Source organism: Xyrauchen texanus, chromosome 35 (genome assembly GCF_025860055.1).
Source record: "Xyrauchen texanus isolate HMW12.3.18 chromosome 35, RBS_HiC_50CHRs, whole genome shotgun sequence".
Taxonomy (NCBI): Eukaryota; Metazoa; Chordata; class Actinopteri; order Cypriniformes; family Catostomidae; genus Xyrauchen; species Xyrauchen texanus.
The window spans coordinates 39,316,259-39,343,572 of NC_068310.1; the positions used below are offsets into that span (position 1 = coordinate 39,316,259).

Genomic DNA, 27,314 nt, shown 5'->3' on the forward strand with positions numbered 1-27,314 from the left:
TTTGTATATTGTGTCTTTGTATGATTTTATTTAGGAATCTTAATGTGTCTTTATGGGCCTTTTTTACATGACAAAAGATGTGCTCTTTGTATAATATTGTGCTTTAAAACTAGATATCAACACCTTTTTTATATGAAATAATTCAATACAAGTTCAATACACCCTAATTACATTTCCGAATATTCCCTCCTGGGCATGAAAACAAATCTCAGTTTTTATAATTACAGTGAATTGATAATAAAAGAACCTGCATCTACTCTGCAATTACACAAACTTGTTATGCAGCACAAACATGAATCACATACTTGGACAGAAGACAAGAGGACCGCTGGGTTTTGGACAATCATTTAGCTGGAAATCATCAAACTAGCCTGGCAATGTAAAACCAAAATGACCAAAATTCCACCATAAAATCGTATGTGGCACAAGCTGTTTATCTGTTAGCCAATCGGCTTGCTCACATGTGAAATGTTAAGATAATCGTCTTGCGTGTTCTTAAGCTTATTGGTCCTTTGATGTGTAATTGGGTACCCAATCAACTTCCGTCTCTCTCTTTGTGTGACAAATTTCTCAGTTTTGCAGATAAGCTTGTTTCCTTTAAGCACACTGTGTGAGTTTTTCTCTGAATTCTACCTCCACCCCAGCACCACCTGTCTAGATCTGTTACATGGGGATTGTAATGCATGCAATGTCTATTTGTACAGTAGCGTGTCCACTTTTTTGTGGTCTTTCTATTTTTATAACTGCAAAACTGTAAAGTTCAGCACGATTACATCATGTTGGAGCTACAGCCATTGAATATTTCTAAAACTTAATCTGAAAATAGAATATAAAATATTTATTGATTATTATATGACATTTTAAGTCCCCAAGTTAAAGTTTATCAAATGCACATCAATAAAGCATGTAGTAATAATGTTACATACCACTTCCTTCTGAAGTTTAAATGGGGTCCAAAGTAAATGACTAAAAATGTAAAGCAAATGGATTCAATGCAACAAAAAAAAAAAAAAAAATGAAATAAAAAAAATAAGGGGAAAAAAAGAAAAAGCATTAAACGAAGAATGAGCAGACCAGTTTGACAGCACACAAGAACAGCATTCTTTCACTTTAGAGGGCGTTTGGGGAAGTGTCAGGCACAAAAGTGTTTTTAAGTATCCCTTTTTAAGTTGATTTTCATTTAGATTTTGTTCACAGCATGGCATGGAGAAGCACAGGTAAGTGACTGAACTTTTAACTGAGTTTCTTTATGCAAAATGTATTTGAAAATGGAAATGTATTGTGCTTGAAGCCCAAGAACTGTCAATAACAGATGAAATCACAGATTTACAACATAAACTGTAGATTGATTTTAATGCATCACACTAATCCCATCTTCAAATGGGGTTGCAGTCCTACTAATGATCTCATTTATATTCATCTTATTGTTTGTGTACAATCAGATTCAGACTATAAAAAATGAAGGACTATTTTATAGTGATTTACTGTGTTATAGAGGACTGTGATAAGTCAGTGTGTTTTTGATCAGGGAATCTACTAGCATGTATAAATCCCTAATGTTACATATAGTATAGACAGACTGTACTATATAATATATCTGTCACAAAGAAAAGGAATGCATGTTAACTGGGAATCGAGTTTTGTCGAATAACTTTTGTTGCTTCCTGTTTCTGTGTCGCTGACTATGCCAAAAATATTGAATATACCAGCAGCACAAGAAGAGACAATCCATTTGGTTTGCTGCTAAACTGAATAAAATAAGAAGGATATCATTATATATATATATATTCAGCAAAAAAGAAACGTCTGCAAATATAATTTGTTGTACAGTGTTGTATGAACATAAAAAGATTCAACAACTGAGACATAAACTGAACAAGTTTCACAGACATGTGACTAACAGGAAAGGAATAATGTGTCCCTGAACAAAGGGGGGGGGGGTTCAAAATCAAAAGTAACAGTCAGTATCTGGTGTGGCACCAGCTGCTTTAAGTACTGCAGTGCATCTCCTCCAAACACTTGCAAGTTCCCAGATATTTCTGGGGGGAATAACAGTACGGACATTGAAGTTTATTGCCCTGGTCCTGCCCTGGATCTATCTTAGCAAGTGTGTGAGTAAAGAGATGCTTCTGTTCAACGTTAATTTGCCTCCTGGTTTCATTATACATCAAGTGTACACACAAGATACATCAAATTGTCCATCCATCCATCCATCTTCAACCGCTTATCCGAGGTCGGGTCGCGGGGGCAGCTGCTCCAGCAGGGGGCCCCAAACTTCCCTATCCCAAGCCACATTAACCAGCTCTGACTGGGGGACCCCGAGGCGTTCCCAGGCCAGTGTGGGGATGTAATCTCTCCACCTAATCCTGGGTCTTCCCCGAGGCCTCCTCCCAGCTGGACGTGCCTGAAACACCTCTCTAGGGAGGCGCCCAGGGGGCATCCTTACCAGATGCCCAAACCACCTCAACTGACTCCTTTCGACGCAAAGGAGCAGCGGCTCTACTCCGAGCTCCTCACGGATGACTGAGCTCCTCACCCTATCTCTAAGGGAGAAGCCCGCCACCCTTCTGAGGAAGCCCATTTCGGCCGCTTGTACTCGTGTCATCTTTGAGATAAATGTTTACTGTTGCAGAAATTGATTTAATTTACACACACACACACACACACACACACACACACACACACACATACACACAAAAGCAAAAACACTGACAGGTTGAGCCCCACTCATAATTATCAACTTGTAAAAAATTCAAATGAAAACAAACCCCCTCCAGGTCTTTGATCTGCTTTAAGATGCTCTCTCTCTCTCTCTCTCTCTCTCTCTCACTCCATCTGTCTGTTTGTCTCACTTTAAGGTCTGTAAAATCTTCAACTTTTAAAAACTGTCAGACCATGCAAGCTTTGTCAAATGAACATCAAAGTTTCTCTTGACAAACTTTACCAATCTAGTTATTTTTGTTTTCTCTTTGTTGTTTCTACCTAATGCTTAGATGTCTGTTAGCTTGTCTAACATTAGTCAGAACATTTCTATGGAAGCCCTGAATCGCAACGTGGAAATAAAATTAAATAAATAATTATATATATATATATATATATATATATATATATATATATATATATATATATATATATATATATATATATATATATATATTAGATGTCTTTGTGTCTTTCTACAACTATTTTTGTAGAGCCAAATTTAGCTTTTCTCTGAATTTTGTCTCTCTATATAGTTTTTTTTTATTTTATTTTCACATTGCAGTCCAGCGCTTCCACACTTTCCAATCAGAGAATTGTTTTATTATTATTGCTTTAATGATGTCGTCGTTAACTTTAGGGCAAGGGTTGAGGTTTTGGCCAATGTCAAGGTTTTACTTTGCTTTATTCCCTTTCCAACAGATGGGACAAATGAAGCGAGGTCATCCAGAGACCCTGTTTTAAAGCTGAGATTAATGATGCTCGGAGGTGATGAGATTCTTATGAATCAAGCATGTGACACCATTCTCAGGATCACACAGAGAGATGATCCCTCTAAACCTGGCATATGGCAGCCTATGAAGGCTCATGTTTGTGGCCGACAGGTCTCCGTGTTAAAAACTCCCCCCTATTGGCTTCAACACTTGAAATCATATATGTTTTTCTACAGTGCAGTCAAATCCATTAAAAATGACCTGGAGGCGTATGAATCTCTGCTGTTTCCTGGTCCTCATGCTTTTCTGCTGGTGCTTGAAGGAGTAAATGGCACTGGGGAAGAGTTTTTTCTTCTACAAGCTCTCAGTGAAGTGTTTGGGAAGGCGGTCTTACAGTATTGCATGGTCTTATTTATGCATGAAGTTAAGCGCAATGATCAAGCAATGCACCACTGTGTCAAAATGTGTGGGAAAAGGTACCACATTTTACAGGACAGCGACAGCAGTGTTGAAACGTTATTTACCAAAATTGCGACAATGACAGAGAGCAAAGAAAGCGCCTTTTTCACCCAACATCTGGAGTGTTTCAGAAAAGCCAAGAAACATTTTCAGATGAAATTTGATGCTGAGCGTAAGGAAAATGAGAATACCTTTAAAAAACTACTGTCCGAAAAAGAAGAGACGATGAACAATCTAAGGAAGGAAATGGACAATATGAAGGAACAGAACGCAAAGAGCGTAACAGAATCACAGGACGCTTTGAGGATGTCACGAGGTAAAGAGAGAGAACTAAACGAAGAGTTGGCCACCTACAAAGACAGAGAGAGCGAGTTAAGGAGAGAGCTGGACGTTTCCAGAGGGAGAGAGAGTGAATTGAAAGATGACAAGGAGAAGCTTCAAAGAGACGTGGAGCAACTCAAAGACGACGTGAAAGAACTGGAAAGGAATCTGAGGGAGGCAAAGATTACAAAAGATTTTCTGGAGGCAAGACTGAAATCAGAATGCAGCATAATACAACATGAAGAAGAACTACAAGACAAAGAAAACAAACTGCACGAGAGACAGAAAGAACTAGATCGAAGAGAGACATTACTGGAGGCCAGAGAAAGAGACATGGCCAAGAGAGAAGTCCATCCTAGCGGATCAGATTATGAACATCACAGCAGCAAAGACCTTGCTTTCCCTAGTTGTAAGTATTTCCACCATACAAAATACTTACGGCTCAACAGTCATTATTTGATGCTTTAAAAACAAGCATTATCTTGTACCAGAGCGTGACCTGTAACACTGTAGCTCTTCGATAGGACTGTTCAAATCAAACATGTATGATTGTCATTGCATTAGATACTTAATCTCAAACCAAGGGTCATCCCTGCTAGACTCTAGAGCTAGACTACCCTTTCCAGAGCTGATTCGGTTCTCATTTTTAGCCACCTGGCTTGCTTTTTAAGTCATTTAAGTAGAAATGTAGTAGTCAGTTCCTCTAGCAGAGTAACCACTGGCAGAGTTCATTCAGCATAGTCTCATGACAACTCATATTAATTAATTTGAGATGCCAAAATTGCACGATTTTGTACAATTTGCCTAATATGAAAAAGTCAGACTTTTATTCCCATAGAGACCAACCAATCAATAAATTGATACAAAGCAGGAACACTTTATTTGAAGAAAGGAAACGTCTGTGAACAAATTTGGATACTCATTCCATGTTTATTTATGCAATGCAAATCTTACAAAATACAAAACACCAATCTTTTCTTTTCTTCTGTAGTACACCAAGTGGTTTTCTTATAATAGGTTTTCTTATAATAGGTTAATAATAGGTTTAGAGGTTGGGGTTAAACTTAGGAAAAATGACAATTGCATTGAGTAAATGTTGTACGTTTTTGTACAATTGTAACGATTTCATCATCTAGCAATATTATTACGACTTATCATGAGACCAGGTTAATTTCAATACTATATCTATTCATCCATCCATCCATCTTCAACCGCTTATCCGAAGTCGGGTCGCGGGGGCAGCTGCTCCAGCAGGGGGCCCCAAACTTCCCTATCCTGAGCCACATTAACCAACTCTAACTGGTGGACCCCGAGGAGTTCTCAGGCCAGTGTGGAGATGTAATCTCTCCACCTAGTCCTGGGTCTTCCCCGAGGCCTCCTCCCAGCTGGACGTGCCTGAAACACCTCCCTAGGGAGGCGCCCAGGGGGCATCCTTACCAGATGCCCAAACTACCTCAACTGACTCCTTTCGACGCAAAGGAGCAGCGGCTCTACTCCGAGCTCCTCACGGATGACTGAGTTCCTCACCCTATCTCTAAGGGAGAAGCCCACCACCCTTCTGAGGAAACCCATTTTGGCCGCTTGTACTCGCGACCTAGTTCTTTCGGTCATGACCCAGCCTTCATGACCATAGGTGAGGGTAGGAACAAAAATTGACCGGTAGATCGAGAGCTTTGCCTTCCGGCTCAGCTCTCTTTTCGTGACAACGGTGCAATAGAGCGAGTGCAATACCGCCCCCGCTGCCCCGATTCTCCGGCCAACCTCCCACTCCATTGTTCCCTCACTTGTGAACAAGACCCAGAGGTACTTGAACTCCTTCACTTGGGACAATACCTCCTTCCCTACCCGGGGAAGTTTAATGCATATCTATTCATTAAAAATATAAAAATACAAATAAATACAGCCTACATATTAGCCTATTTTTAAGATTTATGCATTTCAATTTCACACCAAAATTCCATCAAATGGGGGTCTGGGTATACTCGTCTCAGCGAGTAGTGACGTTGACTATCAACCCTGGAGTCACGAGTTTGAATCCAGGACGTGCTGCTGAGTGACTCCAGCCAAGCTTCATGAGCATCCAAATTTGCCCTGTTGCTAGGGAGGGTAGAGTCACATGGGGTAACCTCGTCGTGGTCGCTATAATGTGGTTCACTCTCGGTGGGTCGTGTGGTGAGTTGGGCATGGATGCCGCGGAGAATAGCGCGAAGCCTCCATACGAGCTACGTCTCCACGGTAACGCACTCAACAAGCTACACTTGTGAATGTTTGATTGTTTGTTTGTGTGTTTATTGTATCTGAAGACAAAGTCACGCCTGTATTTGAAAGTAAGGAAGAACTTGAGAGCAGTGAAAAAGTTTCACAAACCAGTGGATCACATGATTTTGAGGAACCAAAACATGTGCACCAAAACAGCCTGACAGTTCTACACCCCAATAGTATTAATGCAAGTGTTGTGTCAGTTGCTAAAGTAGGATTAATATTTTCAACCTTTGATTTTTTAAACATTTTATATCTACTTAATGCTGAGAAATAATTGCTTTAAGTACACTATCCTTAACAAAATGCCAATGCATGCTTGAAAATTGTTTTGGTAGTCTGTCCACATACTAATATATCAAAGGACTTCTTCACAGACTTTAAAATCTTTTAAGAATTGAAATGGTTTAATGAGACTGCAGAAGAGCATTATCAAAACAAACTTTCAATCCGCACTAATATAGAATATTTACATTGCTTTTAGTACAGTATAAATGATAAATAACAATAGATGGTTTTGCAAGATATTCACAGTTTTTACAAAACAACAACAACAAAACACCTTGGTATAATCATGATTTTTTTATTTGTGTACAATGGTAATATAATGGTATTCTTTGAAGTACCTTGGAGTACGATTTAAATGGAATATGACCAAAAATTAGATCAAATAGTCTCTTTGTTCTTCATCATTAGTGTCTGAAGGTGAACAAAAATCTCTACAAACTCTCTGAATAGACTGTGATTGCACTGAGGTGAGATTATCCATAAAGATGTTTTCATTGGAGTTTAAGTTCGACAGATACATTTTCATCTGATTAAAAAATGGTCAAAAATGCTAATATGAATGAGAGGCTACTTTTTAATGCAAAATCACAATTACACCACAACAAACAAGCAGAGAAAATATCTTCTAACTCTTATTCATGCAGAGTATTGGTGCGTTCACACACAACAAGAAGAAAATGTTCGCCTCGCATTGCTCGCGCGAGTTTTACCGCTGGATTCAATTTGTGTTTAAAGTCGCGGGTGCGCGTTATTCCCCCTCTCTTCCGGAAAAGGACAGGAGGCGGGGCTTCAACGACAACTTATCTTTCCGCCATCAACCATGGCCGATATCACAACGATTGCTGCTCTGTATCTGTTGTGGAAGTCCCAAATACGTTGAGGTTGTGTCATACAATTCGGGTGCCCACACACCGCTACAACCATTTTCCCGCCCATTTTTCCAGATTTCTTCTCTACTACGTCAGTACGTCGGTGACATCAGGACAATCTCAATGCTGATAGGCTTTCGCGACAACGCGTCATGCGGATATTTCGCGCCAGTTGAAAAATGTAAACTCGTACATAAATGTAAGTACAGTAAATCCCAACCTTTGTTTTTGGTTCTTGAAAAAGAAATTCAAATATATATCAAGACACATATATTTCATTCACATAATAAGAAAGTTTCAATATGTGAGTCTTTCAATATATTTACATAATGTTTAGCCTTCCCAGCCAGGGGGGGCTGTATTAGTTTTGTCTTTATATATGTATTATTGTAGTTTTGACTGTACATTGACTTTTATGTTTGAAGCATAATAATAATAATAATAATAAAAAATGTCAACTCGTTCTTTATTGTAAACTCCAAAGATAAACAAACCCACACTTATTTTATAAATTGTTTTATTTTAATGGCTAAATTTCACATTTATAAATGTAAATTTTCAGGAAAAAAAACTTTTTTTTATAGTATTTAAAAATTAATTGAAGCATTATATTGAGTCAATATTGCCCTTGAAGAAACAAAAAGCTATTCGAGTTTTACAAGCATGTACACTTTTTAAAATATTCTTATAATATTATTTATACCTCCCCCTAGCATTTACAATGTTGTATTATATATTTGTATTGTTTGTTTTGATATTTTCTTGAATGAAGTGATTTCGCGCTTTCGCTTCGCGCCATTCGCTTCATTCACAACGCCCGCCGCGAATTCGCGTCTATTCACATCTTTGCATTGACTTTGTATGTAATAACGCCACTCGAAACGCTCAATTCGCATTGTATTGTATAAGTCTCTAAACTCACCATAACTCCTTGACACTGGACACACTTGAATTAATTTATGTTTCTCATGATCTTACATTTTTTTTTAGAAACTGTCCCAATGTAAGAATGAATTACTTTAGCCACTTTTGTTACTAGGCAGTGCAATACTGCATGCATTGTTAACTTTTGTAAGACAAATTGCCTTTTATTTTCCTCCTTTCAAAGTCTCTTTGGATAAAAGTGTCTGTTTAATGAATAAATGTAAATAATTTTTTTTGTAGTGAAGGAAAAGGAGTAAACAAGTGTCCAGCATACAAGGGAACTCCTTCAATATTGGTGTAAAAAAGCATCTCTGGATAAAGCACCTCATGAAGTTGCTTGAGAGAAAAAAACAGAATGAGCAGAGCTGCAATCTACACAAACATCATCCTTGAATCCAAGAAAGAAGAGAATTGATGCATTTTTTCCATTTTCCATTTATATTCTTAGTCTTTATGACTACTATTATTCTGTGGGAATGTGGTATATCAAATGAATAAAAATAAATCTTGCTTAATTCTTGTTTCTCTCTCCTGAGCAAGGAGGGTTACATCCCAGTAACAGTGTCTTCTTTGCTTACCTTATGTTCAAAATGTACTGTAAGTATTAAATATAGTCATGACAACTCTCAGAAAGATTTAGCATGTCAATGTGGGTATGATATATCGGTCTTGGCAGACTAGATCTGCTGTGCTGTCGCTGACCAAGTACTGAGAGTTGCTACTGCTAGAAAATACACATACATACTGATTTAGCATGTCGACAATTAGACAAAACACAAGACATGCTGTATTGAGCATGTATGAACATGCTGCTACACAAATAGACATTACAATCGATCCCCCAAACAAAGCAGGGAAGCTTTACAAATTGAATAGCACAAACACAAAACACACTACCATCCATGCAGATCTATCGCCAAGACTTGTGTACTGCTGCTCCAAAGAGCCATGTGCACCAAGTGTATGCTAGCTAGGTGTGCCTATGGCCACTGGTTGGCGTAACGCTAATGAACAAAGTGTGTTCTATGTGTGCCTCGGCCTGCTTAAACAGCTAGTGGCCTAACTCTTCATTTGTACCAGAACCAGGAAAGAGTGTATTTAACTAGTGACTTAAATTAACTATGTGTGCATTTATTTAATCTAACGATTTAAGATAGCAATGTGTGCCAGTGCCAAATTTGACTAAGGCTTCCCTAGGGCGGCTGTGGCTCAGTTGGTAGAGCGAGTCGGCCACTAATTGCAAGGTTGGTGGTTCAATTCCTGGCCCACATGACTCCACACAATTCCCGGCCCACACGACTCCACATGTTGAATTGTCCTTGGGCAAGACCCCCAAGTTGCTCCCAATGGCAGGCTGGCACCTTGCATGGCAGCTCTGCCACCATTGGTGGATGTGTGTGTGAATGGGTAATTGGGACACAGTGTAAAGTGCTTTGGTAACATCTAAGGTTAAAAAAAAGTGCTATATAAGTGCAAACCATTTACCTTGTTAACCTCTTAAACCTGGAGCGACCCAATACCAAGCCCTCTAGGGGGCGCTGATCACTGAAAAAAACATATTGTGGTATTACTCAACAACCACTTGCTTAATCTGCACAAATTAGATGTCGTTTTAAAGCTTAGACTCTTATCTTTACAATGAATATAGCTCATCTGACCAATTCTAAAATACTGCTTTTAAATTTGCTGATAAATTAGAAATGTTCAGTTTAACCAAACAAATGTAAATTTCCAATAAAATCATATAACGACAACCAGTTAAAAAGATAATAATTAATTCCTTGCATTTATATAGCGCTTTTCTAGGCACTCAAAGCACTTTACATAGTATAGGGGGAATCTCCTCAACCACCACCACCAGTGTGCAGCATCCACCTGGATGGTGCGACGTCAGCCATAGTGCGCCAGAACGAACACACACACACAAGAGAGTAATGTAGCCAATTCAGGGAGGGAGATTAATACAATGCCATGGTAGATAGGGGCCAATGGGGGTATTTGGCCAGGACACCAGGATTACACCCCTACTCTTTACAAGAAGTGTCCTTGGATTTTTAATGACCACAGAGAGAAAGGACCTCAGTTTAACATCTCATCCGAAGGATGGTGCCTTTTTTACAGTATAGTGTTCCCATCACTATACTGGGGCATTAGGACCCACACAGACCATAGGGTGAGCACCCCCTGCTGGCCTCCCTAATACCACTTCCAGCAGCAACCTTGGTTTCCCCAGGAGGTCTCCCATCCAGGTACTGGCCAGGCTCAACCCTGCTTGGCTTTAGTGGGCAACCAGGAAAGAGATGCAGGGTGATATGGCTGCTGGTCAAAAAGATCACACAGCCATGTGTTATGTATCTTTGGAAAGGTCTTGATTAGTAGAACATAACAAGAACATTTGTTACATTCATAGACCAAACAACAGTGAGTATTAGCATGTGAAATCCAAATGTATTTAGCAAAATAATGATATACAGACTTTCCATCACATTTTGGTTTTTTACTACCTGTAACATAAACATCATGTAGAAAAATATATATTACAACTCACAGCAGGCGATTCTGAATCAAACAAGCCCTCACTCAACATCACATGTTGTGTAAATCCAGAGATGTCCCTCAAAGTGTGTCCTGAGAGCTACGGAAACTACAGGAAGACATCCCGTGTGCTCATGTTGCCTAAACATGGTGGCACTCATATGCCAACACCATATGTAGAATAAAGCAGCTTTTTCTCCAAGGCTCACATGACTGATCTGGACTTCATCTCATTTTATACATATTTTACAATAATACTACTACAATAAGTTCTGTTTAAAAGTTTAGCAATTAGCAAAAATCACTGCATCTATGAGACATTTCTATCTCCAACATGAGCTCTTTTATTCTGTGTGTGCATTTCATCACTTCCACCATAAACATGTTTCTCTTCCACAGTTGTTATTCTCTCTACCGTCTCTTGCTACTTCAGTCTGATCACTTCAGTTTTAGTATCACATGATTTTGAACATCTTCGTGTCAGAAGGGTTACCAGGATATCATGTTTGGGGGGCATTTGGCTTGTTTGGGGGGGCAACATAAACAATTGAAAATATCGGTGCAAAATTAAGCTATACTACACACAATCTGTTTTAGTGCATATCTTTTTCTAAGCCAGGAACCCAGAGATAGGCACTGGGCTCCTATTAGACTATAGGGCTTAAACTGGATTTGTGTTGTGTCAGACCTCACTCATCTGCTAGCGATGGAAAAATATGCACAAAACAATCCACTTTTAAATTGTAATTTATCATCAGATGCAGAGGTGTTTCCAGCATTGAAGGACATCCGGGGCTTAGCCCAGACCATTTTATTTTCACACTAGCAACCACTTCCCTGTAGTCCAAAGCTGGTGAGAGGGTATTCTTTGAGTTTTGCTCTGGCTGGGCCTGTTTCTACAGTTCCTAAATCTTCCACTCTAGTACTATCCTCAACATCCTCTCTCATCCCTGAATCATCTGTGATGCAAAAGAACAGATACAGCACATAACTTATTGCAAATCAGCTTCAAACAACTCATTCATCAAGTGCTACATATTTCAAATTGTAGACCAATACCATTGAAGAAAATGTATTGGGAAGAGCAGATCAGTGGGATTGCCCTAAGATCTATCATGATTCTTGAATTGTCATGTACATTAACATAAAGTCATCACAAAAGAGTTATATTATAGTGAGTAAAGTGAGGTAAAAAAAATATTGAATATAAATAATTTATAGTTTTTGACATAAATAGTCAAAATGATGTATAAGATCCTAAGTTAAAGCAATACATGAATGACTTTAGTTCATTGACACACCATGGCATCGAACTGTATATAATTCTCATCATCTCTATGAGAATAATTCATCTGTCAAAATCCTTTCATTAGGATCATTGAGATGTTTCAATGTTTCACTTTTAACTTTCTCTAAAGCAAAGTGACAGATTAATTGTTCCCAGTTTCCATGCCTGATTCTGGCACAGCTGCTGCTCCTCAGTCTGTTGCTCATCTTTGCTACACTCTACAAAACCATTGAATCAAATCAAAGTGTATATTTACTAAAAACTAATATCACAAAACAAGTCACACATACATTTTATGCTTCTTGGTTATCCTTAGCGAAAACAACACCTGATAAACAAGAAAAGTACACTCCGAACGGGGATCGAACCGCGGTCTCCGATGTGAGAGGCGAATGCGTTACCTCGGAGCTACCAAGCGGCTTCAATCCAAAAATAACAGGTTAGAGGCTACAACTCTTGAGGTTAAGCCTACTGTGGGTGAAAGCCAGCTAGATGATGATCTTACGACTTTAAGGACAAAAACAAATGTGAATTCTTACCCACTGACTTCTTTCGGAAAAATCCCCAATGCCTCATTTGCTTAATTTTTGCTGTCTTTCCTGCTAACTGCCGTTAATTTGCCACTAAGTAACGTTAGTTGATGTCAGCTCCTCCTCTACCTGCTGCATATTCAACAGAGAGGAATAAACGGAGTCGCCCATAGGCTACCGACAGCAAAATAACTTATTCTATAAACTAGATTATGCCTATGTCTATTTTTACAGGCTGTATGCAGTATGTGCAAAGCCAAAGCACAATGAAATAAGGCAACTTATGATTTCGGGGGTTTACATAGGCTTTTGTCCGGTTTCATATTTGTCAGTCAACTATTCAAAATACATTCGGGGCTACACTCAAAACAACAGATGGACAGATTATTTCTCAAATTCCCTAGACACGCCCCTGCTTCGTTTTAAATTATTCTTCTCTTTGTGGTTAGTATTTCCGTTCTAAACATTCTGGTTTGGTCTACAGAGTGAACACGGCTGGATAACACAAACCTCTCTTCTGTATTAAGGGTGAATTGACCTCCAATCATGTTTTACAGGAATATTTAGTGTCTGCTGTTTCAGTTTTAACTGCTTATATTGACCTCAGTGACTTCAACATCAAATTTCATACATTAACAAAATGGCGCAGAGACAAGAGGAGGTAATGTTCTTTTATTGATCTGTGTTTTATTTATGAACCACAAAGTCATTTGAAATTAGTTTATGGTTTTGATAATGTGCAAATGCTATTTATTAAATGTATGTATTCCTGTAATGTAATGACTGTGTCTATAATGATTATTTCATGCAATAGATTACGTGGTCCCAAGTAACACGTTTTATTTGTATTTTCATCTGAACAAAATAGGTGCTGGGCGGTATGGCCAAAAAATCATATCTCGGTATTTTTTGGTTAAATAGCGATATACAATATATATCTCGGTACTTTCTACGTTTTTCTATTTGGATAAAGAAAATCTGTATTTATTTATTTAAAAAAAAAAATATTTCACATCCTGCTCAATGATATCCAAACAATGTTGATATATTGAAGGATATTATGGATACAAATATAGTGAATGTAATGTAGGCTATGCAATATATTATGTGCAAAAAGGTGGTTAAAATCACATTACATTCTAACATTGTAACATTACAATCTAAAAACAAAAATAATGCTTTTGTTTTTAAAATGACTAAAGGCTAAACTAAAAATGAAAATAAAAACAAAAACAAAAGCACAAACTAATTATATTAGCCTGCATTTGATTACCCCATTATAATGGTCACTTTCATAAAAATATACTTGTAGGTTTAAAATTCCACATATGGCACATTTATTGTCTACAACAACAAATATTTTAGCAATATGTATATTTTAGTCAGAATTATTGCGCTACTTATATTGTGCTGCGTTTGTTTGGCGCGCATGCGCACGGCGGCGCTCGTTCACGGAAGCTTGAATTTTAGCCGAGATTCCCTTGCAGCTCGTCCTCCTGACATTGAAATGGACATATTTGTTTGACTTTCTAACATTTACAGATGGAGAATATACCTGTGAAATGTAAGTTAAGCACTGAGGAAAGCACCACATCTCAAACGCATTAAACAGCGGCAGTATTATCTGTCGAGCATCTGACAGGACAAGCTGCTTTAAACTTGTTAAATATCTTACCAGTTATTTTGAAGCCCTTAATAAGCTTGTGTCATGTTTAGGACAAATTGTACTGTGTACTTTCACTGCAGCAGCTCCTCCGCTATTTTTCACATGTGCTCGTATCAAACTACTGTATCGATATAAACGGTATTGCCTCATTCCATATCATTTAAAAAAATAAATCGATATATTGTACAAACTCGATATACCGCCCAGCCCTAGAACAAAATGAAGATTCTGATTTATGGAAGTAGGAATTCGATATGCATTTGATAAGCATTTATTTACACGTGCTACATGTTCTTCCTGTATTTATTTATTTATTTTATCTGATACAAGTAAATAATAATCTGGATAAAGTGAATTAAAACGGCATAATATTTCACTCTATAGTATGTCCAGTTATTGCCAAATTCGACATTATTGTTCTAATTAGGGTAGTTTTAAACATGATTTTTTTTTTTTAGGTTTAAATTTTAAGGTACTTTTATCGTTTTAATTTTTGGGCAAATCTTGTGGGCGAATATGAGCTCTTCAGCAGCTCGGAGTTAACGTCCCCTAGCTATACATGTAAGCAAGTATTCATTGTGCACATGTTTTTATTCAAATGTCATTTTCATTTAATTTAACTGGCATAGATGGTCGACCAACATGTGTAATCTGATGATGATGGTTCAACATGGAAGTCTTGAAAATTGTAACTTTTCCTTTATGAAAGCTCCAAAATCTACCAATAGATTTATCAATGGATACTTTGTAAGAGCCACGCCACTGGTCCAATGGCGGTATCCAGTGGAATGGTGAAGGTTTCTGTGCATTCATCTTTTGAGTGTTAGATTGTAGCATCTAAAACTATTTGATTTAGTTAAGAGCGAATCTGACTCCATTATTGAACTGATCTGACTCCAATTGTATTAGACCTCAAATTAAGGTTGATATTCAAATTTGGATTCTTGAATATTCCAGTCAATTCTATACTTTTAAATGGCACTCGTTCGTTCGGATTCCTGTTACTTGAGTCTGGGCGCCGGCTGGGCACACATGATTATTTCACAAACTGGTCAGTTGTAGATTATTCAGAGGTAATGACTAACACTATTTAGATGGGATCTAAATATTAATATGTTATACAGTATATTTATTATATAAGTCTTGGTACACTTATTCAGTTAATGCCAAATAGTGTCTGTGTCGACTTGATATTAAACAACATTTCTGTGATTTCTTCTGATATTTTGAAAGTTCCAAGCATTCCTATTGGACTGAAATACATTTTGAAGAAATTCTGATTATATGCTTTCTTACTGTTTTCTTAATGTCTGAAGATAAAGACAGATCTGTAGATAGAGGAGAGATGAAGAGTGGAGATGAAGATTCACAAGAAACTGTATCAAGAATGAAACCTTTCAAACGGAACAGCAAAAAATTTGACACACCCAATAGTAAGACCGTTTTGATACAAATGATTAAATAAATCTACTGTACTTGATGTGTGTTTAACTGATCGTTCATCTGATGTTGAGTTTACACACTTCCATTTTCAATGATAAAGAAAAATACCTGTAAACATAATATATACTGTACTTCTAAAATCCCCTGTGTTTGTCTGTTTCTAGTGTCAGGAAGGGAACGTGGTAGCTTAGCGGTTGAGGCTCTGGGTTACTTACCAGAAGGTTTGTGGGTTCAAGCCCCAGCACCACCAAGATCCCACTGTTGGGCCCTTGAGCAAGACCCTAAACCCTATCTGCTCCAGGGGCACCGTATCATGGCTGACCCTGCGCTTTGACCCCAGCTTAGATGGGATATCTGAAATCAAATACATTTCACTGTATATATGAAATGTAGCTATGTTCCCACCAGAAGCCTGCGGTCGGCTAAGGAACGTCGACTTGTTGTACCAAAACAAAGCGGCACCGAAACACTTTCCCGGACTTTCAGTTTCATCATACCACGGTGGTGGAATGACCTTCCCAACTCAATCCGGGAAGCTAACTCAATCTCTATCTTCAAAAAACGGCTAAAAACACATCTTTTCCAAAAGCACTTAACCGGTCACTAAAAAAAATAAAAATTTATTTACATTTCTTGTTGCACTTACCGTAATTTCCGGACTATAAGCCGCAACTTTTTTCCCACGCTTTGAACCTCGCATTTAAACAATAACGTGGCTAATATATGGATTTTTCCCGCTTTCAAATTTTATTTAAAAAAAAAAAAAACATTGTGACGTGCTCAGTTTTTAGGCGGCATGAAGCTTTCATTAGACCAATGAAATTGCCGAACGGGTTAAGGTCAAACAACTTTTTTGTTTACTGTTTAGATTAAATCGAGCGCGCTCAAACTTCCCATCATTCTGATTACGGTAGTCACTTTGTCACCCTCATCATGGCAAAGACACGGAGAAATGCATATGATGCAGCTTTCAAGTTGAAGGCGATTGATCTGGCTGTTGGAAAAGGAAATAGAGCTGCTGCACGGGAGCTTGGTCTTAATGAGTCGATGATAAGACGTTGGAAACAGCAGTGTGAGGAATTGACTCAGTGCAAAAAGACAAATAAAGCTTTCTTGGTAGGCTACTGTTTACTCGCTAATTTTTTTTTTGTTACAAGCCGTGTTTTGTTAAAGCCTGTGTAAAGTTCATTTGTTTCAATGTACCAGTAGGCACCTGCGGCTTATAGACATGTGCGGCTTATTTATGTTCAAAATAACAATTTTCAAAAAATTCAGTGGGCGCGGCTTATATTCAGGTGAGCTCAATAGTCCGGAAATTACGGTAAATCTGTTTTGAATACTATTCTGATGATAGTGAAACTTTGTAATATGGCACTTTTCGTACCACTGTCTCCCTAAGATGATTCGCTGATGTTCTTCCTCTTTTGTAAGTCGCTTTGGATAAAAGCATCTGCCAAATGAATAAATGTAAATGTAAATATATGCAAAAAAAACTGTGTGTATAATGTGTGACCAAAAATAAAAGGATTCTATTCAGTTTTCTTTCATTTTGTGAAATGCAATAAAGTCTTTTTGCCATAAATAATAACAACAGCAAAAGACATTTAAAATTATATGTTCCCACCATTTGAGTCAGTTTAATTCTGCATACCAGCTTTCTCTGGTTACTTCAGTCCAATCACTTTAATGCATTTCACCTGTGACATCTTTGTGGTTAGTGTTTCCATTCTGCATCACATCCTGTTCAAATGCATGTGACAATTCTCTGCTGTAGGGTAACAGGCCAGCTTTGACTCACAATTTCTCAGTCTGAATAAAAGGGGACTAAAAGTCCAGTTATCTTTTACAGAAATATAAGGTGTTTACTGTAGTGGCTGTTTCATATTTTCCTGCTTTTAATTAGTTGATTGACTTCGCCATCATTTTATTGATTTATTTTACCATAAACAAAATGGCATTGACACGACAATGGAGAGGTAATGTTCTGTTATTGATCTGCATTCTATTTCTAAACATCTCAGTCAGTTACATTTACATTTACATTTATTCATTTGGCAGACGCTTTTATCCAAAGCGACTTACAAAAGAGGAAGAACATCAGCGAATCATCTTAGGGAGACAGTGGTACAAAAAGTGCCATATTACAAAGTTTCACTATCATCATAATAGTATACAAAACAGATTTAAGTGCAACAAGAAATGTAAATATATATATATTTTTTTTTTTTATTGACCGGTTAAGTGCTTTTGGAAAAGATGTGTTTTTAGCCGTTTTTTGAAGATAGAGAGTGAGTTAGCTTCCCGGATTGAGTTGGGAAGGTCATTCCACCACCGTGGTATGATGAAACTGAAAGTCCGGGAAAGTGTTTTGGTGCCTCTTTGTTTTGGTACAAGGCGTGAATTAGTTAATGGTTTTGAACATTTTTAATTAAATACATTTAGTTGTTCCTGTAAAGTGAGGTTCGGTGTGGTCCATCCTAAATCCAAGGTTCAGACAATGACATGAAGTATCCTAGTTCAGTCTTTGTTAATGCATGATTGCTGTATAGAGCCTTTGGACATGATTAACATACAGTTAATTTTATGTATCATTTATTCCAGAGAATTCAGTCTCAGAAAGCATCACAGTTTTCATGCTGTAAAAAAAAAAAGAGTAATTTTAAGACCTACGCATTTCAATTGCATAACAAATTTCTATTTAATTAAATTAAGTAATCTTTATCAAAAGTAAATACATTTTCTTAATTAAATTTTCTTAATGATTAGACAATTCAAATATATTGGAATTTGTTTTGAAATTGAAATACACAAATCTTAAAAAACTAAACTATATTAGGCATCTGGGTATCTCAGCGAGTATTGACGCTGACTAGCACCCCCGGAGTCGTGAGTTTATTTCCAGGGCGTGCTGAGTGACTCAAGTCAGGTCTCCTTAGCAACCAAACTGGCCCGGTTGCTAGGGAGGGTATAGTCACATGGGGTAACCTCCTCGTGGTCGCTATAATGTGGTTCTCGCTCTCGGTGGGGCGTGTGGTGAGATGTGCGTGGATGCCGCGGAGAATAGCGTGAAGCCTCCACACGCGCTACGTCTCCACGGTAACGCGCTCAACAAGCCACGTGATAAGATGCGTGGATTGACGGTCTCAGACACGGAGGCAACTGAGATTCGTCCTCCGCCACCTGGATTGAGGCGAGTCACTACGCCACCACGAGGACTCAGAGCGCATTGGGAATTGGGCATTCCACATTGAGGAGAAAATGGGAGAGAAAAAAAGCAAAAAAAAACGAAACATTTAATTATAGAAAACTAACTTTGTGTGTTCTCACATTTACCTCTGAGCATGTGCACTCCTTAGTCTTGGTAAACATTTGTACTACATTTGTCTTCTAGTGCACAAATTCACTCAAGACTGAGGTCGCTGCACGCCACTCCTATCGCGACAGGCCATGCTCAGTGGAGAGTTTAGACTCCACCCCCAGGCTGTCCAGCTGATGTGGGATCGACACGTGGTTGCGCAAATAAGCATTTCCCCCAGTGAGCCTACTTGCACAGGTGCTGTGCAAGGTTAGGAAGGAACAAGTCTCTCTAGTGGCTCCTTATTGGCCCACTCAGACTTGGCTCTCGGATTTCACGCTCCTCGCGACAGCACCTCCCTGGCAGATTTGAATTTGAATTTTTATTGTTGAGGATAACCCCTTGAAATGAAATATCTCGTTTTCGAGGGGGTCCTCAAGACAAAGACAAAGATAATACAATACATATACACTCACCTAAAGGATTATTAGGAACACCTGTTCAATTTCTCATTAATGCAATTATCTAATCAACCAATCACATGGCAGTTGCTTCAATGCATTTAGGGGTGTGGTCCTGGTCAAGACAATCTCCTGAACTCCAAACTGAATGTCAGAATGGGAAAGAAAGGTGATTTAAGCAATTTTGAGCGTGGCATGGTTGTTGGTGCCAGACGGGCCGGTCTGAGTATTTCACAATCTGCTCAGTTACTGGGATTTTCACGCACAACCATTTCTAGGGTTTACAAAGAATGGTGTGAAAAGGAAAAACATCCAGTATGCGGCAGTCCTGTGGGCTGAAAATGCCTTGTTGATGCTAGAGGTCAGAGGAGAATGGGCCGACTGATTCAAGCTGATAGAAGAGCAACTTTGCCTGAAATAACCACTCGTTACAACCGAGGTATGCAGCAAAGCATTTGTGAAGCCACAACACGCACAACCTTGAGGCGGATGGGCTACAACAGCAGAAGACCCCACCGGTACCCATCCTCTGATGGCTACTTCCAGCAGGATAATGCACCATGTCACAAAGCTCGAATCATTTCAAATTGGTTTCTTGAACATGACAATGAGTTCACTGTACTAAAATGGCCCCCACAGTCACCAGATCTCAACCCAATAGAGCATCTTTGGGATGTGGTGGAACGGGAGCTTCGTGCCCTGGATGTGCATCACACAAATCTCCATCAACTGCAAGATGCTATCCTATCAATATGGGCCAACATTTCTAAAGAATGCTTTCAGCACCTTGTTGAATCAATGCCACGTAGAATTAAGGCAGTTCTGAAGGCGAAAGGGGGTCAAACACAGTATTAGTATGGTGTTCCTAATAATCCTTTAGGTGAGTGTACGTTCACTCACACTAAAGCTCTACCTCATCCCGCCTCGCCCAGCCCACCAGGCCCACTAGGCCCAACAACTCCTTATTGGAAACAAATCCATATATAAAACATATTGCAGTATTAAGATGCATGACAACATTTAGTCCTTACATACACGTATGTCTATACATACATACATGCATACATAATGTATACGCACACCTACACCCATACTCGCATATGTACACATAGAAAAAATTTATAAAATAAAAAATAAATAAATAAAAAATAATATAGGGGTATAAAAAACAAAGTCCAGTCACACATGAGGAAAACATTTGCAGCAACAGTTTGCTTGCAAGTAAGTAAAGAGAGATATTTTGAAGGAACACAATGATGTGACAGATCTTAGAGGCCCGGGCAGGCTATTCCAGTCTGAGGGGGCTTTGAATTTAAAAGCACGTCTACCACTCTCTTTGAAAATGTTTGGTACAGTGAAGGAGAGATATTCAGTGTGTCTCAATCTATAGCTGGGTCTATATGGAAGTAAATATTCCTTCAAATAAGAAGGATAATTATAATACACACATTTGAAAATGACCTGATACCAGTGATACTGTCTTCTGGCTTTTGGTGATAATAAGTTCAGTGAGTCATACATTACACAGTGGTGAGTAGTAAAAGGACATCTCAGCACAAATCTACATATATTATTGAAAGCAACATTCAATGCCTTCAAGTTTGATTCTGATGCGTTTTGATAGACAACGTCCGCATAGTCTAATATGGGAAATATTAACTGTGACACAATTCTCAGTCTAATCATTTGAGTGAAACAGTTAATAGAGCGATACAATATTCGTAAATTACAATTCATCTTTTTTACAACAGAATTGATATGACACCTAAAAGAGAGTTGTGAGTCAAGCCAAAGGCCCAGATATTTAACTTCATCAACTTGATCAAGTTGAGTATCGTCTAGGAATTTGAGTGAAAGATTGTTATCTTGATTCATTGAAGCTGATCTTAGAGACAGACATATTAGATGTGTAGATCACTGTGTCATCTGCATATAGATGGATACAACAGTCTGAGCAAATTAAAGGAAGATCATTGATAAATAAAGAAAACAGAAGAGGCCCTAAAGAAGAGCCTTGAGGGACACTTTTGTCCATTATTAAGGACTGTGATACACAACCATGAAAAGAGACACGCTGATATCTACAGTGAAGGTAAGAATTAAACCAGAGAAGAGAATCTTTAGTAAGGCCTATCGCATATAATTTGTCAAGAAGCAAATAGTGATCGACCATATCAAAGGCCTTAGTGAGATCTATAAATATTGCACCCGTTGACTTGTTATTGCCTAAGGAAGATGAAACATCATGGGTAAATTTGAGAAGAGCAGTAGTTGTAGAAACCAGATTGATTTGGAGACAGAATAGAGAAATCATTAATATATTTGAATAATTGTTTAAATATAATTTTTTCAAACACTTTTGCTATACTACTGATGATAGAGATAGGTCTATAGTTGTTAAGATCAAGTGCATCGCCACCCTTTTGTATTGGTGTAAACAGGGATGTAGTGGAGGCTAAACGCACGTAAACGCCGTTTACGCACCTCCCAAAATTCGGAAATAGCGTTTACCCACCTCCAAAGTGGGTTTATCCACCTCTAAATTGCGTTTATCCACCTCTAAATAGATAGTTCCTAAGCCATTTTAAATTAAGCGTATGTCGTTTTAGTTTCATATTGTTCATTGTTAGTTTCAAAGGTTGTTAAACCTAAGACGAAGTCTTTCATAATGCGCTGCTGCCAGTGTTTCCCATGCGCGTGCATCGATATTGACTACTACCAGCTATATACAGCGTGCTGACCTCAAAAATCCAGCTGTATTCGAACAATAACTTAGCTCTCCTTATTAGCTAGGCTCCTTGCATGCTGGCTAATAAGTAATAACTGACAGTGCTGTGTTGGACAGATTTATGCAGCGGTGTTCCATGACGGAGAGAGAGCGCGAGAGGTACGGGTGAGAGAGAGAGAGAGAGGGACGAGCGAGAGGTAGCCTAGTGCTGCGCGAATGCAATCAAATACGATTTTAAATAGGCTTAGTAAAAAATAAATCGAAAATCAATGTGTGGCGGTCAGCGTTGATATTGTGGCGGGCAAAAATTATTTGATTCCAGCTTGTTAAATGTGAATATGTTCTAGTGTCTTCTCTCCTCTGTGACAGTAAACTGAATATCTTTGAGTTGTGGACAAAACGAGACATTTGAGGACGTCATCCTCCTGGGCTTTTGGGAAACACTGATCCACATTGTTCTGACATATTAATACCAACCTTTGTTTTTGGTTCTTGAAAAAGAAATTCAAATATATATCAAAGACTATTTTTCATTCACATAATAAGAAAGCAATTAAAACTGTTTCAATATGTGAGTCCTTCAATATATTTACATAATGTTTAACCTTCCCTCCCTGGTTTTCTCTTTATATATGTATTATTGTAGTTTTGACTGTACATTGACTTTTTTAGTTTGAAGCATAATAAAATAAAGAAAAATGTAAACTTGTTCTTTTAGGTATTATTGTAAACTCCAAAGATAAACAAACCCACACTTATTTTATAAATTGTTTTATTTTAATGGCAAAATTTCACATTCATAAATGTACATTTTCAGGAAAAAAAAACTTTGAGTTTTGTGAAGCATTATATTGAGTCAATATTGCCCTTGAAGAAACAAAAAGCTATTCGAGTATTACAAGCATGTACACTTTTTAAAATATTCTTATAATATTATTTATACCTCCCCCTAGCATTTAAAATGTTGTATTTTATTTGTATTGTTTGTTTTGATATTTTCTTCAATAAAAAATAATAAATAAAAAAGTCAACTCGCGCGAACACACGAATGAAGCTATTTCGCGCCATTCGCTTCATTCACGAATTCGCGTCTATTCACATTTTGCATTGACTTTGTATGTAATAACGCCACTCGAAACGCTCAATTCGCATTGTATTGTATAAGTCTCTAAACTCACCATAACTGCTTGACCCTGGACACACTTGAATTAATTTATGTTTCTCATGATCTTACATTTTTTTTTAGAAACTGTCCCAATGTAAGAATGAACTACTTTAGCCACTTTTGTTACTAGGCAGTGCAATACTGCATGCATTGTTAACTTTTGTAAGACAAATTGCCTTTTCTTTTCCTCCTTTCAAAGTCTCTTTGGATAAAAGTGTCTGTTTAATGACTAAATGTAAATTATTTTTTTTGTAGTGAAGGAAAAGGAGTAAACAAGTGTCCAGCATACAAGGGAACTCCTTCAATATTGGTGTAAAAAAGCATCTCCGGATAAAGCACCTCATGAAGTTGCTTGAGAGAATAAGCAGAATGAGCAGAGCTGCAATCTACACAAACATCATCCTTGAATCCAAGAAAGAAGAGAATTGATGCATTATTTCCATTTTCCATTTATATTCTTAGTCTTTATGACTACTATTATTCTGTGGGAATGTGGTATATCAAATTAATAAAAAAAAATCTTTCTTAATTCTTGTTTCTCTCTCCTGAGCAAGGAGGGTTACATCCCAGTAACAGTGTCTTCTTTGCTTACCTTATGTTCAAAATGTACTGTAAGTATTAAATATAGTCATGAAAACTCTCAGAAAGATTTAGCATGTCAATGTGGGTATGATATATCGGTCTTGGCAGACTAGATCTGCTGTGCTGTCGCTGACCAAGTACTGAGAGTTGCTACTGCTAGAAAATACACATACATACTGATTTAGCATGTTGACAATTAGACAAAACACAAGACATGCTGTATTGAGCATGTATGAACATGCTGCTACACAAATAGACATTACAATCGATCCCCCAAACAAACCAGGGAAGCTTTACAAATTGAATAGCACAAACACAAAACACACTACCATCCATGCAGATCTATCGCCAAGACTTGTGTACTGCTGCTGCCCCAAAGAGCCATGTGCACTGAGTGTATGCTAGCTAGGTGTGCCTATGGCCACTGGTTGGCATAAAGCTAATGAACAAAGTGTGTTCTATGTGTGCCTCGGCCTGCTTAAACAGCTAGTGGCCTAACTCTTCATTTGTACCAGAACCAGGAAAGAGTGTATTTAACTAGTGACTTAAACTATGTGTGCATTTATTTAATCTAACGATTTAAGATAGCAATGTGTGCCAGTGCCAAATTTGACTAAGGCTTCCCTAGGGCGGCTGTTGCTCAGTTGGTAGAGCGAGTCGGCCACTAATCGCAGGGTTGGTGGTTCAATTCCCGGCCCACACGACTCCACATGCCGAAGTGTCCTTGGGCAAGACCCCCAAGTTGCTCCCAATGGCAGGCTGGCACTTGCATGGCAGCTCTGCCACCATTGGTGGATGTGTGTGTGAATGGGTGACTGGGACACAGTGTAAAGTGCTTTGGTAACATCTAAGGTTAAAAAAAAGTGCTATATAAGTGCAAACCATTTACCTTGTTAACCTCTTAAACCTGGAGCGACCCAATACCAAGCCCTCTAGGGGGCGCTGATCACTGAAAAAAACATATTGTGGTATTACTCAACAACCACTTGCTTAATCTGCACAAATTAGGTGTCGTTTTAAAGCTTAGACTCTTATCTTTACAATGAATATAGCTCATCTGACCAATTCTAAAATACTGCTTTTAAATATGCTGATAAATTAAAAATGTTCCGTTGAACAAAACAAATGCAAATTTCCAATAAAAATCATATAACGACAACCAGTTGAAAAGATCACACAGCCATGTGTTATATATCTTTGGAAAGGTCTTGATTAGTAGAATATAACAAGCAAATTTGTTACATTCATAGACCAAACAACAGTGAGTATTAGCGTGTGAAATCCAAATGTATTTAGCAAAATAATGATATACAGACTTTCCATCACATTTTGGTTTATTACTTCCTGTAAAATAAACATCATGTAGAAAAATATATATTACAACTTACAGCAGGCGATCCTGAATCAAACAAGCCCTCACTCAACATCACATGTTGTGTAAATCCAGAGATGTCCCTCAAAGTGTGTCCTGAGAGCTACGGAAACAACAGGAAGACATCCCGTGTGCTCATGTTGCCTAAACATGGTGGCACTCATATGCCCAACACCATATGTAGAGTAAAGCAGCTTTTTCTCCAGGACTCACATGATTGGTCTGGACTTCATCTCATTTTATACATATTTTACAATAATACTACTACAATAATTTCTGTTTAAAAGTTTAGCAATTAGCAAAAATCACTGCATCTATAAGACATTTCTATCTCCAACATGAGCTCTTTTATTCTGTGTGTGCATTTCATCACTTCCACCATAAACATGTTTCTCTTCCACAGTTGTTATTCTCTCTACGGTCTCTTGCTACTTCAGTCTGATCACTTCAGTTCTAGTATCACGTGATTTTGAACATGTTCATGATGTTTATTTTCAATTTCCCTTTCCTTTTCTTCTTTCCTTTGTGGTTAGTATTTCCGTTTTAATCATTCTTGTTAGATTTGAAAGGTCTACAGAGTGAACACGGCTGGATAACACAAACCTTTCTTCTGTATTAAGGGTGAATTGACCTCCAATCATGTTTTACAGGAATATTTAGTGTCTGCTGTTTCAGTTTTAACTGCTTATATTGACCTCAGTGACTTCAACATCAAATTTCATACATTAACAACATGGCGCAGAGACAACAAAGAGGAGGTAATGTCCTTTTATTGATCTGTGTTTTATTTATGAACCACAAAGTCAGATGAAATTAGTTTATGGTTTTGATAATGTGCAAATGCTATTTATTAAATGTATGTATTCCTGTAATGACTTTGTCTGAGTTTATATAATGATTATTTCATGCAATAGATCATGTGGTCCCAAGTAACACGTTTTATTTGTATTTTCATCTGAACAAAATGAAGATTCTGATTTATGGAAGTATGAATTCGATATGTATTTGATAGGCATTTATTTACATGTGCTACATGTTCTTCCTGCTACATGTTCTTCCTGTATTTATTTATTTATTTTATCTGATACAAGTAAATAATAATCTGGATAAAGTGAATTAAAACGGCATAATATTTCACTCTATAGTATGTCCAGTTATTGTCAAAATGACATTATTGTTCTAATTAGGATAGTTTTAAACATGATTTTTTTTTAGGTTTCAATTTTAAGATACTTTTATTGTTTACATTTTTTGAAAATAACCACATGTGTGCATGTGGCAAATCTTGTGGGAGAATTGGCATCTCCCTCACATGCATTAAAATGATGCTCAAGTTCCTTAAAATACATTACAAAAAGGGTTTTCCTCAAGACTGCGTGATACATGAGGTACTATATCACACAAATGACGTGAACCTCTCTGTATAAGACATCATACTGTAATATCGTAATAGTATATAGAATAATGATGTGGTTAATTCCTTATGAATTTATTCATTAAGGATAAATTCAATAAACAATTAATTCACTAGTCCACTGCAAGTGTCCCTTTTTCAGCTCTTTATATTCTGGCCATTGATGGTGTAACGCACACTCAGGCTGGTTGGGATCCATAAGCGGTTTTATTGAAGAATGCAGACTCAGATTAATACAGGCTAGGTTCAATGGACAAGCAAACAGGCATATCACAGTTAGGCAGTATCATGGTCAGACAGGC

At 37.8% G+C, this 27,314-nt stretch overlaps 2 protein-coding genes across 3 annotated transcripts in view; both read left to right on the forward strand.

Annotated features, from left to right (window-relative positions):
* The first annotated feature begins 1,089 nt into the window (after positions 1 to 1,089).
* On the forward strand, positions 1,090 to 24,207 carry LOC127629321 (GTPase IMAP family member 5-like). 2 transcript variants are annotated; one of them, XM_052106486.1, is made up of 3 exons: positions 1,090 to 1,217; positions 3,403 to 4,602; positions 23,900 to 24,207. In XM_052106486.1, exons 1-3 carry the CDS (start codon positions 1,199 to 1,201, stop codon positions 23,914 to 23,916), a joined length of 1,236 nt encoding a protein of 411 aa, XP_051962446.1. In that variant the 5' UTR covers positions 1,090 to 1,198; the 3' UTR covers positions 23,917 to 24,207. The 2 variants fall into 2 exon arrangements, with proteins under 2 accessions (XP_051962446.1, XP_051962445.1); XM_052106485.1 differs by lacking the exon at positions 23,900 to 24,207 and adding an exon at positions 8,774 to 9,083.
* Positions 24,208 to 25,425: 1,218 nt separating this feature from the next.
* Positions 25,426 to 27,314, forward strand: part of LOC127628797 (uncharacterized) — a 29,619-nt gene continuing 27,730 nt past the window's right edge. Inside the window, exon 1 of the mRNA XM_052105692.1 lies at positions 25,426 to 26,356. Coding sequence (XP_051961652.1) covers positions 26,332 to 26,356 — 25 coding nt within the window. The 5' untranslated portion in view covers positions 25,426 to 26,331. The remainder of the gene's footprint in view (positions 26,357 to 27,314) is intronic.